Source organism: Cebus imitator, unplaced genomic scaffold (genome assembly GCF_001604975.1).
Source record: "Cebus imitator isolate Cc_AM_T3 unplaced genomic scaffold, Cebus_imitator-1.0 Scaffold60, whole genome shotgun sequence".
Taxonomy (NCBI): domain Eukaryota; kingdom Metazoa; phylum Chordata; class Mammalia; order Primates; family Cebidae; genus Cebus; species Cebus imitator.
The window spans coordinates 4,475,623-4,490,042 of NW_016107375.1; the positions used below are offsets into that span (position 1 = coordinate 4,475,623).

At 40.8% G+C, this 14,420-nt stretch overlaps 1 protein-coding gene and 1 non-coding gene across 2 annotated transcripts in view; both read left to right on the forward strand.

Moving 5' to 3' along the window:
- Positions 1–14,420, forward strand: part of SKOR2 (SKI family transcriptional corepressor 2) — a 43,552-nt gene that overhangs the window by 10,894 nt on the left and 18,238 nt on the right. Inside the window, exons 4-5 of the mRNA XM_017529683.2 lie at positions 7,030–7,095; positions 7,476–7,574. Of these exons, the coding sequence (XP_017385172.1) occupies positions 7,030–7,095; positions 7,476–7,574 (165 nt within the window). The remainder of the gene's footprint in view (positions 1–7,029; positions 7,096–7,475; positions 7,575–14,420) is intronic.
- On the forward strand, positions 3,768–3,873 carry LOC119471405. The gene has a single exon (XR_005200451.1). It is a non-coding gene; the product is annotated as a U6 spliceosomal RNA (small nuclear RNA).

Here is a 14,420-nt window from a genome sequence, read left to right on the forward strand (position 1 = left end):
AAAAAAAAAAAAAAAAAAAAAGGAAAAGAAAAGAAAAAAATATTTACTACATTTACTTGTGAGTGTGTAATTAGATGACACACCTTCTTTTTTTCTGCAGACTTCCTCTGTGGACAGGCATTTTCTTTCTTCTAAAACAAAACAAAACACTTTCTCCAAATATTTTTCATCAAGTGTCAACAATAGTACTGGGAGGATATAGAGGCCTTTTCAGTGATAAGCAACCACCTACTCCCTGGGGCTGCTGGCTGGGGCCATGCTTCTAAGTGCTGGTAGCTGGCTTAAGGGAGAATTTAAAAGGGAGAGAGCCAAGAGAAGGAGTAGGAAACCAAGTAGGGGTGAAAGGACTGGGGGCAGCCTGGCACAGTGGCTCATGCCTATAATCCAAGCACTTTGGAAGAATGAGGCAGGAGGATTCTCTGAGCCCAGGAATTTGAGACCAGACTGGGCAATACAGGGAGACCTACAAAAATTGTTTAAAAATTAACGTAGCATGGTTAATTTTTAATTACTGCAGAATAACAGGCTGGGCAACAGAGAGAGACCCTGTCTCAAAAAAAAAGAAAAGAAAGAAAGAAAATAGTAGGGAGGAGAAAGAATGTATTTCCACAGAAGGGATGGGTGAATGCCACATTGTTTACTCTTTATTCAAATGTCAGGAGTTTCATATCATACCCCATATGCATGGTACACCCTACATGTGTGCAGGACACGATATTTGAAAGCTCTTACTTATTGAATTCAGATTTCAGCTTGAGAAGAGTAATAATTGTTTAATCAGCTTCTCCTGTCCCATGTCCACCAACAGAACAGGTCATCTGACCATTCATTTGGCTCTTACAGTTAAATGAGCTCTACAAATGTACAATATTTTTGCTGTTGGAGGGCTTGGCAAACATATATGTTAATTAATATTTACATATATGTTAATTAATATTTTCAGGTCACAGTTAAAATTCAGTGCTGTGGGTTTTGTTTTTCCCTGAAAGAAATTTTTGAAATATCAGATGAGAACAAAACTTATTTTCTACTGGAGCATCACAAATTTCCCCAGTAAACTGAATGTATTCAGTTAGTCAGAATATGCAAATGGATCAAAATGTTCTTTTTACATATAGGAATAAGTTACTGCTTTAAAACCTCTCAAGACGACTAAGTATTTAGAATAGCATTAGTTGGTATTTCTCTTACAAAGCAGAATGAATTAAAAAGTGCAACAAGTATTTGTGGAATGTATTTGTACCCCTCCCTAAGGTAAGGATGACGCGGATTACCTGTAGGGTAGGGTCTCTCTGCCCTCAGAAGATGTATTTTCTAGCTGAGGAAGACCAGACTAACATACGTAAAACACTAGAATATCAGGTACAAAGGGGTAAAGACAATAAGCACTTAGGACTTCAGCCCAGGAAGGGATGAATCAGCAAGATTTGCAGAAGTTGAAAAAGGCTTATGGAAGAAAAGTGTCTTAGTCTGGCCAGGCTGCTATAAAAAATAATAATAATAACATTGACTGGGTGGATTAAACAATAGATCTGTTTCTCTCAGTTCTGGATGCTGGGAAGTCCAAGATCAAAGCACTGGCAGATGCAGTGATTGGTGTGGGATCTCTCTTCCTGGTTCATAGATGGCCGTTTTCTTGCTGCATCCTCACATGGTGGAAAAGTAGGGAGGGAGCTCTCTGGGGTTGCTTTTATAAGGGCACTAATCCCATTCATGTGTGCTCTGCCCTCATGACCTAATTACCTCCCAAAGGCCCCGCCTCCTCTAATACCATCACCTTGGGGATTAGGATTTAAATATGTGAATTTGGGGATAACGGAGACACAGGCATTCAATCCTTAACAAGAAGAGACTTGGATGGCATTCTGATTTTGGTAGCACAAGGAATAGAGGAGAGGGCAGCTTAGGACAGAGAAATGACATAAGGCAGATGTAGGCAGCAGATGTGAAAAATAAATGCCTGTTGGGCAATAAAGACAGGATGGGCCAGGCATGGTGGCTTACTCCTATAATCCCAGCACTTTGGGAGGGCGAGGTGGGTGGATCACCTGAGTTCAGGGGTTCAAGACCAGCCTGGGCAACATGGTAAAACCGCATCTCTACAAAAAAATACAGAAAAAAAAAGTAGCCAGGCATGGTGGTGTGCACCTGTAGTCCCAGCTACCTGGGAGGCTAAGGTGAGAGGATCACCTGAGCCCAGGAGGTTGAGGCTGCAGTGAGCCTGGATTGTGTGGCTGTACTTCAGCCTGGGTGACACAGCAAGACCTTGTCTCAAAAGAGAGAGAGAGAGAGATCGAGAGATCAAGAGAAAGAGAGAGAGAGAGAGAGAGAGAGGATGGCTCAGCAGGTTGGACAAGATTATGGGAGAACCTAGAGACTTTGGGGGAGAATTTTAGAGTGAGTGGAGTCTTTGATGGAGACCATAGGGAGCCATTGCAGGTTCTTGAGCAGAGGCTTGCCATGATATTTAAGAGAAAGTAATTATCCTAGTGCCTTGAAAGCTAGTGCTGTTGACTCTGTTGGCTGTTTGTCTGTGTTGTTCATATAGTCCATTTCCTCCTCACTTGCTATTTACTGCTCATATCTGCTTCAGCATGGCACTTCTCACACCCATCTCTCTTATACTTCCAGTTTCTAATGACATGTGAGGGCAGAACCAAGAGTGGGGTGGAACATTCAGTTAGAACATGGAACCACTGCTGCTGGAGGACCCTGGAGAGACCAGGAAAGCAGGCTTCTGAGGTGCCAGGCTCTCTGGTCTCCAGCTGCGCTCAGCAGTGATATAGTTTCCCTGATATGGCACGATGCTGCCTCCACCCTCCCAGGTGAACAAGATTCTCAGAACCATTCAGATCACAGTGAACTGGTCCTGCAAATGTGTACTTGGGAAGTGCTAAGTGCTGGTGTAGACACCTTCCTAAGCAGCAGCTTTTTCTTTTCTTCTTTTTTTAATTTGAGTCAAAGTCTCACTCTATCACTCAGGTGGAGTGCAGTGGCCAGTGGTGCAATCATGACTCACTGCAGCCTTGACCTCCAGGGCTCAAGTGATTCTCCCACTCAGAGTGGCTGGGACTACAGGAGCCCACCACCACACCCGGCTAAACTTTGTCTTTTTTGTAGAGACAGAGTTTCATCATGTTACCCAGGCTGGTCTCAAATTCCTGGGCTCAAGAACTGTCTCTGCCTCAGCCTCCCAAAGTGCTGGGATTCCAGGTGTGGGCCATGGCACCACATCAGGCCTTTAGCAGCAGCTTTTAGTCACCTCCATCCACAAGAGGCATTGTATGCCCTAGTGACACATTACTCTCCAACTTCAAACCAGGTTTTTCCTATAGTATTAGACATGTTTGAGGCCAGGCTTCCAAAAAACATGTTCCTTCCATGTTTTCCAACATTTTTTCTCCTACAACTCTACACTGTTAAGATCGCTATGCTTTCGCCCCAAATAACCCTACCCTTCCCCCTTTTCTTTTTCTGAGATGGAGTCTTACTCTGTCACCCAGGCTGGTGTGCAGCTCACTGCAACCTCCGCCTCTCAGGTTCAAGCAATTTTCCTGCCTCAGCCTCCTGAGTAGCTGGGATTATAGGTGCCCTATACCACGCCTGGCTAGTTTTTGTAGTTTTAGTAGAGATGAGGTTTCACCATGTTGGCCAGGCTGGTCTCCTGACCTCAAGTGATCCACCCGCCTCAGTCTCCCAAAGTGCTGGGAGTACAGGTGTGAGCCACCATGCCAGGCTCACCAAACCCTTTTTTAAAAAGGAATCCAGTGCTCACTTTGGCAGCACATATACTAAAATTGGAACAATAAGAGAAGATTAGCATAGCCTCTGTGCAAGGATGACACACAAATTTCTGAAGTAGTCCATATTTAAAAACAGAAGGGGTGAAGGGAAAATAAGGGATAAAAAAGTAAGCATTTTAATTTAGGGATGTTCCAAACCCATTCATTAATTCTGACAAAGTAAAATGTATCCAACCTGATGGAATTTTTAGAAAAATTGGGAGCTCACTGTCAACTAAATCACATTCATTTAATCTAGTATTAGACTGCCTTTTTTTTTTTTAACCAGATGGAAACCATTAGCAGTAATAGTGAACAAATATATCCAGGCTCCCAGAGGTCATTTTTAACCACCATTAACAATCTGGTTTTCACAGATTAGTAATATACGAAAGGCAACAGTCCAGTAAAAGATACACAAAAGGCAGCAGAAGCTTCTATGCTTCTTATTTACCTAACATTTAGCCGTTTTAAAAACCCTTTGTAAGTGAGGCATTCGAATCCTCTAAGCTCAAAATTGGCAGATTTTACCCAGAAGATGAAGCAAAATATCTGTTTGAAATAGACGCCTATGTAAAGTGTTAATAAAACCTTTACAAAGCTGATGAAAAGACAAGCTTTTTATTAATGTCGTCAGTAGATTTGCCTGTGGTTAATATAGTTTCCATTTACTAGTTACTTGTTTAGTGGCTTCATACCAATGTAAAGCTACTAATCATGAAGTAGGAAAGAAATGTATTTTTACATATCATAATTTAAGTTTTAAATTCACTTATCTAATGAAACATAGTATAAGATAAACAGTCCACAAAATATACTAAGTGTCAAAAGGAATCTGGTCTATAATTTGATAAGACTATGGTTTCTAGAATTGCCTATTTAGGTATAAAGATCTCATTTAAATCAGGCTTTGAGTGGTTGAAAAAGTTGTAGAATATAGTCTCATTATGCCCTGTAGAAAAACACAGAGATACATGCCTGCCTCTTTCTTCTCTCGTTCGGATTCGATATTGTATGCCAGTATTTTCAAAAATTCTACACCTTTAACTGGTTAATTGAGACTGCACATAATGTGCATGTATCTTCATTTTAAAATACTATTTTTCTTGGTTTACACATTAATGATTTGTTATCAACCTTCATGTATATAAAACCTTGTTTTAGATAATAGGATTTTTTTAGGAATTGCAGTGAGGCCTATATTTAAATTACTTCACAGATATTTCCTCTCTATTTTCTTTTTATCTAGAGAAGAAAGCCAAGGTATTAAGGTTCAAGAGTACCTCTGAGCCTATAGAGAGGTCATGTCTAAGATGAGAATGTGAATGAGGCTGTAGGAATCTGATCTGGATATTAGAGAAGATACTTGCTATTGAGGAACTTAGAAATGCCAAGGTTATTATTAGACTCCTTCCCCTAATGATGCTTATGTTCTGGAATATTTGCATGTATTTACATAGATGTATTTACCTACACATACACGCACATGCACAAACACACACAAACATACTCCCGACAGTCATTAAGTAAAATGCACTTGAATTGCCATTGATAATATCATGCTGAAAATTTTCCTGTCTGTCCATGATACTGTTATAGGTCACCACTTCAGGGAAAAATCCTGTTTCCCTCTTTGCAGAAATTTTTACCGTGGCAATGAAATCTCCCTGTACTTCTACAAGTGCCCAGGGCCATTATGTTTTGTTTTTTGCTGAGGGAAATAAAATAGTAAGGAGATCTGTGATGAATTCTGGCCCACGCCATAATTTAGAATTTACGTCCTCTTGGAGTCCTTTTCAGAAACAACTGCAGACACTTTACTGAGTGCTTATTGCATGTTCATCACTGTGCTAGGCACTGACCATACTGAGCCCCTGCCCCAAAGTAACACATGGCCCACTGAGTGAGGACAGGGAGTAAGGAAACAGCACGCACCGTGCTTGAGGCCTGCGTGAGGCACTCTGGGAACACAGAGGAGGGACGGGGGAAAGGGAGGAGGACCCATGAAGCCTCAGAGCCCCTTTGTTCTACCATACATCTTTAGGCAGAAATGAAAAGCTTGATTAGATTATGTGAGTATTGAGGATAGTCGGTTGAATTTTTTAAAAAGGATCTGATTAGCTGAATGATTGGATTCTGGTTTATTTAGACTGGGTTTGTGGACTCAATTTATGGCTGTGGATAAAGACATTTTCTTAGCTTGCCATCCTAGCCAGCTCATAAGCGAAGCAGCATTAACAATCTAGCCTTTATGCACAATGTAGTTTTCTTTGGTCAAGGAAGATCATTTAAGAGATACCAGCAAGCAAGTAACTATTTACAAACTAATACAAGTTAACTTATTTTATCTCTCTGTTTTAAGCTGATTTTTACATTTTTTACTTTTCATTTTATTTATTTATTTTTTTATTTTGAGACAGGATTGCCTAGGTTGGAGTGCAGTAGTGAAATCACAGCTCACCATAGCCTCAATCACCCGGGCTCAAGTGATACTCTCACTTCAGCCTCCCAAGTTGCTGGGACTACAGGCACACATCACCACATTCGGCTAATTTTTGTATTTTTGTAGAGACAAGGTTTTGCCATGTTATTCAGGTTGGTCTCAAACTCCTGGCCTCAAGCAAACCTTCCACCTCAGCCTTCCAATTACAGACATGAGCCACTGCACCCAACCTTAAGTTGATTTAAAAAACAAAAACAAACTACCAATTATTAGGAAACCCATCCAGGCTTATCAAATATCTTAGAAGCACAACTCAAAGCCTCCTCCCACTTCTTTTTCAGTGTCTCAAATTTTGATGGCCCAAGAAGGCTGGGCCCATGACTCTAGTCTTGAGGACCTTCCCATTCAAACCAGTCTTCCACCCTTCAAAGAGCAGTGGGACTCCGATCAGATTTCTACCAGAAATCTTGACTATCCAGACTCCTCTTTTGCCCATTCTAGCAATTTCCTTTTTTGGAAAGGATGGATAGCGATAGGGAGCTAGAGAGGGAATAACTTCAAGAATCTGCTTTTCTGGAGCTGCCGTCACAGGCCAGGCAGGCTCTGCCTTTGTTTTCTGCACCTCCCCTCCATGGTTCAAGGGGATTGTATGCAAGTGAATGAGGACAACATTTGGTTATGAGGACTCCCAATTTCAGGTTATATTAAATAAGCTCTTTTGCAGATATTAAAAGAAAATGAAAATGAAAACTTACAGAACTAGCCTACACAAAACTAATAATATTTTTTCTCCTCTTTTAAAAGGTGAACACACACAAGAAACCAATTCACCTCATTCACTCAAAAAGGATGTAGAAAATATGGGGAAAGGTAAATGAAAGTTTGGATTCTGTAGAACTTCTCTTAGCTTTAAACCACTATGGAGATAATAGGAGGATATTTTTGTTCTACACCATATTTTTAGCTTGACAAGCAACATATGAATAATATATGGACCATTGGGTGGATATAATTGAGATTAATGCATACATATCAATCAATACATGACACTGTAATATAATACTTTAAAATAATATATTACATTGATTTATATTCATGGATTTCTGCACAAAATCTATCCTATATCTATGTAACACTTTTTAAAATTGGTAAAATATTTTGTCTTATAATAATAAATTGCCATATATAACAGTTCTCTGGAGAGTTATTTGTAAAGATTAGTAAAATGACTCTTCTTTTTTTTTTATTAGAAGAACTTCAAAAGGTTTTATTTGAACAAATAGATTTACGGAGACGACTGGAACAAGAATTCCAGGTGTTAAAAGGAAACACGTCTTTCCCAGTATTCAGTAAGAAATCACTTTTATTTCATTGTATTTATGATAATTGATTATGTTTCTATTATTAGGCTTAAGAATGTGATTCTAAGTATTAAATGATTGTGCAAAACTCACACTGTCTTCTCATGGTCTGCCTAAATATTCATAAATTTTAGTTTCTCTTATTTATGCTTTCAATTGACTCACAGATAAAATTTCTTACAAGAACCTTTTGGTATTTATGTATGGATATACATGTATCTGTATCTGTATGTTGTATTTTTAAATATGTGTGTAAATATATAATTAAATATGTAAATACATTTAAGTATTTAAATATATTTAAATTATAGATTTTAAAACAAAAGAACTACTCAGGTATTTACATTCTCTAAGGTAGGCCAAACAGAAGAAAAAGTTAACTTTCACTCTCAGATTGTTCTGGATAGCTTCCTGATGCTTGAGATATGTATAAATATGAAAATCTAAACTTGAACAATTCAAGGTACACAAACCTATTTTATTAAATGAAATTGGTATAATTTTAGTAGTTTTAGGTTCTCCATCTATATTTAATGTTAAAATTCCATTCCAAATTTAGAGGCAGAAGATATTGTAGCCTAAAAACTGTTGGTTCTTCTCCCAGAGTCTTGGAATTTCCTAAGACTCTGTGGTAAGTGTCCAGATTTTTACAATTCATCTGCCCTTGTCTGGGTCACATTGGGCAAATACATCACAGTAGTGTTTTACAAGCTTTTTGGAGTTTGATTTAGTCATACTCCCCTCTCCAGAGAAAGGAAAACGGGAAAATAGTATGCAAACTTCTTCTTCTTTTCTTTTCTTTATTTTATTTTTTTTTTTTTTTTTGAGATGGAGTCTTGCCCTGTCACCCAGGCTGGAGTGCAGTGGTGTAATCTCAGCTCACTGCAACCTCTGCCTCCTGCGTTCAAGCAATTCTCTTGTCTCAGCCTCCCAAGTAGCTAGAACTATAGGTGTATGCCACCAAGCCTGGCTAATTTTTGTATTTTTAGTAGAGGCTGGGTTTCACCATACTGGTCAGGCTGGTCTCAAACTCCTGACCTCAGGTGATCCACCCGCCTCAGCCTCCCAAAATGCTGGGATTACAGGCATGAGCCACCATGCCCAGCGTGCAAACTTATTTTTCTAATTATATATATTTAAAATTAATTTTTTCTGGGGCACATTTTTAGAATGTCAGCATACTTCTTGTTATTAATCTAGAAATCACAAAACTCAAGTTGGCAATTTCTGTACCAGCATCTGGGAGATTTTTAAATAATTGTGATAATTTCAATAATGTCAGTCTGAAGGTCTTCATTCATTAGGGCTTCCTAAATGTAATAATTGGCACACTGAATGACATACTTAAGTAGCATTTTTGAATAGCACCAGGTTCCTGGTAACATATCAAACTGAGTTTGACCAGAACATTTAGTGGGGATTCAACATGTAGAGGTCACCACATGATGGAAGAGAGCACTGACCACAAGGAATGGGAGGGTCTGCAAAGTGTGTGCTCTCTGCATACTCCAAAGGAGGTTGGAGCTCATGATACTTCAGTTATTCTGAATTCAGAGAATGCCTGCAGGGCCTTAGAATGAGATTGAAAGGAGGAGAATGGCCAATAGATTTGATGGCATAATTAGGAATATTGTGATACTTACAGCTTTGAGAAAAGGGAAAACGTTTAAAATATCTTTGAAACCATAAGAAACAGGTGCTTTGAAAGGATGTAGGCTTTTTTTTTTTTTTTTTTTGAGATGGATTTTCACTCTTGTTGCCCAGGCTACAGTGCAATAGCCTGATCTCAGCTCGCTGCAACCTCTGCCTCCCGGATTCAAGCAATTCTCCTGCCTCAGCCTCCCAAGTAGCTGGGATTACAAGCATGTGCCGCCACTCCTGGATAACGTTGTATTTTTAGTCGAGACAGGGTTTCTCCATGTTGGTCAGGCTGGTCTTGACCTCCCGACCTCAGGTAATCCCAAAGTGCTGGGATTACAAGCGTGAGACACTGCTAGTAACTTTTGAAACTGTATCTTAAGAAAGACTGCACGGTTCCTTGGCCCCAATGAGCAGGCATTGAATGATATGTTTCTCCACTAGCTGATGTTTTTCTAATGTTGAGTTTGCAAGTGCTTGCTTTTAGATCTAGCAGAGTGGGTCTAAATTCCACTGAATCCCTGACGTGCCCTTCTAACTCCCTATGAAACCACTGTAGTCATAATTCATCCCATTAATAAAAGCTAATTAATATTCATTCCAAGTAAGTAATGCATGATCACATATATAATTTTAGTAACTGCTCTATAATACAACATGTTTCTGTCAAACAAAATGTTAGAATGTTACAGTACTGGCCAGCTTCAATTCAGACCTCTCACTCATCATTTTGATCTGTGTTAATATGTGTCCTCTGTGATTGCCACATACATGAAACACTTCAATTAAATAGTAACAGGAAAATTTCCTCTTTTTTATCTGCAACATACTCCACTGACCAAGGAAGTGGCATGTGTGTGCCCAAGTTTAAATAATGCGTGGTTTAGACACACCGCAAAGAGGCAGTCAATTTCACACAGATGAAAATAGCAAATGCACATTATGTGCTTGTTAACTAAATGTGAGGGGCCATGAGGCTAGGAGACAGCTTTAGATTCACTCAGATGAAAAGGGGAATACCGAGCTTCGTGAAGCCTCATCGGAAAGTAGCATAGAGGAATTCTCATGAGAGTTTTGCAAAGCTTTTTACTAGGAGGTGAACAGATGCTCACAGTCACCACACTTAAAATCCAGTTCACTTAGAGCACTCCGGACCTAGGCTAGGAGCTGTAGCATGTGAGAATTGAGAATCTAGGCTCAAAAATTGACCAGACCTGAGTTCATTTTCAGACTCTGCTACTTGCTGGTTGTATGACCTTGAAAACTGTAAAATGGGGCAGATAATTCCTGTCTCGTAGAAGAACTAGAGGACTAAATGAGAGATCTATGTGAAGTGCTGTGCACATGCTGGGCACAGGATAAGTACAATTATGATGGTGATTATAAAGCAGAAAGAGGAAAAGGAGAGGAAGAGCACTGAGCTCTAGAAAAGCATTTCTGAACTTGGGTCTAAATATTTGGCATCTGGCCAGGTGCGGTGGCTCACACCTGTAATCCTAGCACTTTGGGAGGCCAAGGCGGGTGGATCACTTGAGGTCAGGAGTTTGAGACCAGCCTAGCCAACATGGTGAAACCCCATCTGTGCCAGAAATATAAAAAATTAGCCAGGCGTGGTAGCACGCTGCTATAATCCCAGCTACTCAGGAGGCTGAAGCAGGAGAATCACTTCAACCCAGGAGGCAGAGGTTGCAGTGAGCTGAGATCGCACCGCTGCACTCCAGCCTGGGTGACAGAGTGAGACTCCATCTCAAAAAACAACAAATATTTGGCTTCTTGTAGTGGTTCTAAGGGTTACTGAGGACCACAGGAATAGTCCTGAGCATAGAGAGGACACAAAGATAACAGAGACAAGGGGCAGGAGGAGGAGGAGGAGGAGGAAGAGGAGGGAGGAACAGTAGAGGGAAAAATGAGAAGGAGGAAGAAGAGACAGAAAAGGAGGATGAGGGAGGAAGTTGGAGGAGAAGGAGGAAACAAGTCTCCACACTTGGAGAGGAGCAGTTGGGAGGAGGAAGAGAAACAAGCAAGTCTCTGCACTTCCTGGGACAGAGACTTCCAGAGCTGCTGTCCGTTAATACTTATGTGTGGCCCTGATGGGGAAATCTGGGGAGGAGAACACAAAGCAAGGCAGGCATCTGCCATTACAGCAGAGTCAGAGAAGCATGGTGGGTTTCAGGTGTGGACGCTGACTTCTGTACTCTCTAGCTGAGTAAGCTTAGGCAAGTTCCTTGATCTCTTTTCAACAGTGTAACAATACTACTACCTGCCTCCTGGGGTTGTGGAGAGGATTAAATGAGTGAAAGCCATGAAGTGCTTAGCATAATGACAAATGCATAGTAATTACCATTTAACGCGAGTTGTTGCTACTGTATACTGTTTTAAAGTTTGATGCTGACATTCTTGTAGTGACTGCATAGTAAACCAGCTAATGTAAGAAACCAAAAGTTTTAGAGGTCTATTGAGCTGTCATTATAGAGGGTGGAACAGGCAGTGAAACTTGTTTTGATACCAGACAATAAGTTTCATCAAAAAGCCGGGTAGGACACAGCAGAGAGGTAGGGAGGGTATCCTAAGGGAAGAGGAGAAGCTGAAATTGGATGGGAGTAGGTGTTTGGGGAAATGGATAAGGAGGGGCTCCACCGTTATCAAGGTTACTTTGAGGTGACAATAGGATGTCTGGTCAAACATGTTTTGCAATGACAATCATTCAATTGGACAGCAGTAAAGTATTCAAGGTAACCCCCAATGCCACCATCCCCAACGCCCTCACTCACAACTGTTCTGATCATTTTTCAGCGGTAAATCCAGAAGTTATTTTTGCCACCACATTATGTACACCTTCCCCAGCAATCTCTCTTTTCCTCCAACACCCCATGCCTTTCTTTATTACAGCATTCATGCTTTTGCTGTAGTTTTTATTCATTTTGCTTTCTTCCCACTAGCCATCTTATAACCTCAGAGCCTAGCCCTGAACCTGGGACCTGCTAAAGGAGGTAATGAGTGGAGAAGGCCCTCACCAGCAGGGCACCCTGCGTCTTCACCTCCCTTCTTCACTCCAGCCCCTTCTGTCGGCTGCTGTTAACCCTGTCTTCCTAAAACGCTAGATTTAGCACCAAATCTTCACCTCAAGAAAATAGAGTGATTTGCACTATTTATCATGGTATATCTAAGTTAACTCCTATCTGAGTCTCAAAACCCTTTATAATTGTGTGCCCCTCCCCCAACCTCTCCACCCTTATTTCTGTTTCTCCACGGCTCAGCTCCAGTTACCTGGCAGACCACTCTCTCCTCTTGCTCTTCACCTCTTTACACTGTGTCCTCTGGTCCAGAATGCCTGCCCTCATCCAAGTCCTCCTCCTTATCTGGGACACAGCTAAAGTTTTGCCATGTCCAGGAAGCCTTGCCACTCTTGCAGTAGGCACCGTTTTCTGAAGTCCTGTTGTGTTAATTTCTAGTACCATGGGTTTTCTATGTTGACTCCTCTTCTGTTTCACTCTGTTACTCTCCTCTCCATCTCCCCTTCCCCGCATTGTAAATACATTTGGGAAAGGGCTACTTAGAATGTTCTTCCATTGCCACCTGTAGCACCTGGCATATTGTGGGTACGTAACATACACTCGGTAAATGATTGATAGGAGCCTTGGGGTCATATTCAAAACGATTAAAACTGACAATGAAGGATGAAATTGGATCACTGAAGACTGTTGCATAAAGGAGAGTATCCAGGGCTCATGAGTTGAATCCTTAAGATTTGCAGGTCTAGTGACAACTTCATGGCACTTACAAGAACTGAGTGGAAAGGCCAATTGGTTATTGCAGGAAAGGACTAATGAATGGGGTTTATGAAAAATGTTAGATTTCATGTAAAATGTCATCATTTTAGATTCTTATAAAGAATTGCTCTTCCAAATTACTGTTAAGAGTCCTTGTTATTAAAAACAAATTACATCTCATCTACCTGAATATGGTTGTCTGCATCTTACACCTGTGACCATTACTGAATTCATTTTATGTTCAGTGGTTTCTTTCCTTCCTTCTTCTTTCCTTTTGTAGCATACTCTGGAAGATGAAGTGGCAGGGGGCAGGGAGGGGGCAGAGCAGATTCCAAAATACTATACAGATTAAAAGCTTTGGTCCTTTCAGTAGGAGATAGCTATGGAAAAATTTTTTTGAAGTTTTGGCTGGGCACAGTGGCTCAGGTCTGTAATCTCAGCACTTAGGGAAGTCAACGCAGGAGGATTGCTTGAGCCCAGGAGTTCAAGATCAGCCTAAGCAACATGCTGGGACCCTGTCTCTACAAACACACACACACACACACACACACACACACACACACATTAGCCAAGTGTGGTGACATGTACATGTAGTCCCAGCTACTAAGGAGGCAGAGGTGGGGAGGAAATCTTAAACCCGGGAGGTCAAGGCTTCAGTGAGCTGTGGTCCATTGCACTCCAGCGTGGGTGACAGAGCAAGAACCTGTCTCAAAAACTAAAAAAATAAATAAAAAAGTTTAATGGTTGTTTAAAAACAGTGATAACAAAATGAAGACATTGTAAACAAATTGAACCCTAAAGCCTATTGCTTGCTTAGAACATCCCAGGTGAACCAGATGTACCCTATGGGTTTGTCTTCTTACTTATGCTTCTAGGAATATAGGCTAGATACTTTTTATTGCTGTTTGGAAAACAGTTAGGCATTTCCAGCTGTCTTGAGTTTGCAGTGTGCTGCCTAGCTGCTGTGTTGGTTGACTTGCTGCACTTCAGTGTTTTTCTTTGCTACTTCCTTTTATATTATCATTTTCCAAAACTAGTTGGGTTATAAGTGATTCTCATTAGGGAAGTCGGCTTAATGATTTTTTCCATATTCAATTAAATTGTGTCTTCATCAACCTTTAGAACATAGAAAAAATATGGCTGGGTGTGGTGGCTCACGCCTATAATCCCAGCACTTTGGGAGGCCAAGGCAGGCGGATCATTTGAGGTCAGGAGTTTGAGACCAGCCTGGCCAAAATGGTGAAACCTCGTCTCTACTAAAAATACAAAAAAATTAGCTGAGTGTGGTGGCACATGCCTGTAACCCCAACTACTCAGGATCCTGAGGCAGGAGAATCACCTGAACCAGGGAAGCAGAGGTTGCAGTGAGCCGAGATCACACCACGGCACTCCAGCCTGGGTGAGAGTGAGGCTCTGTCTTAAAAAA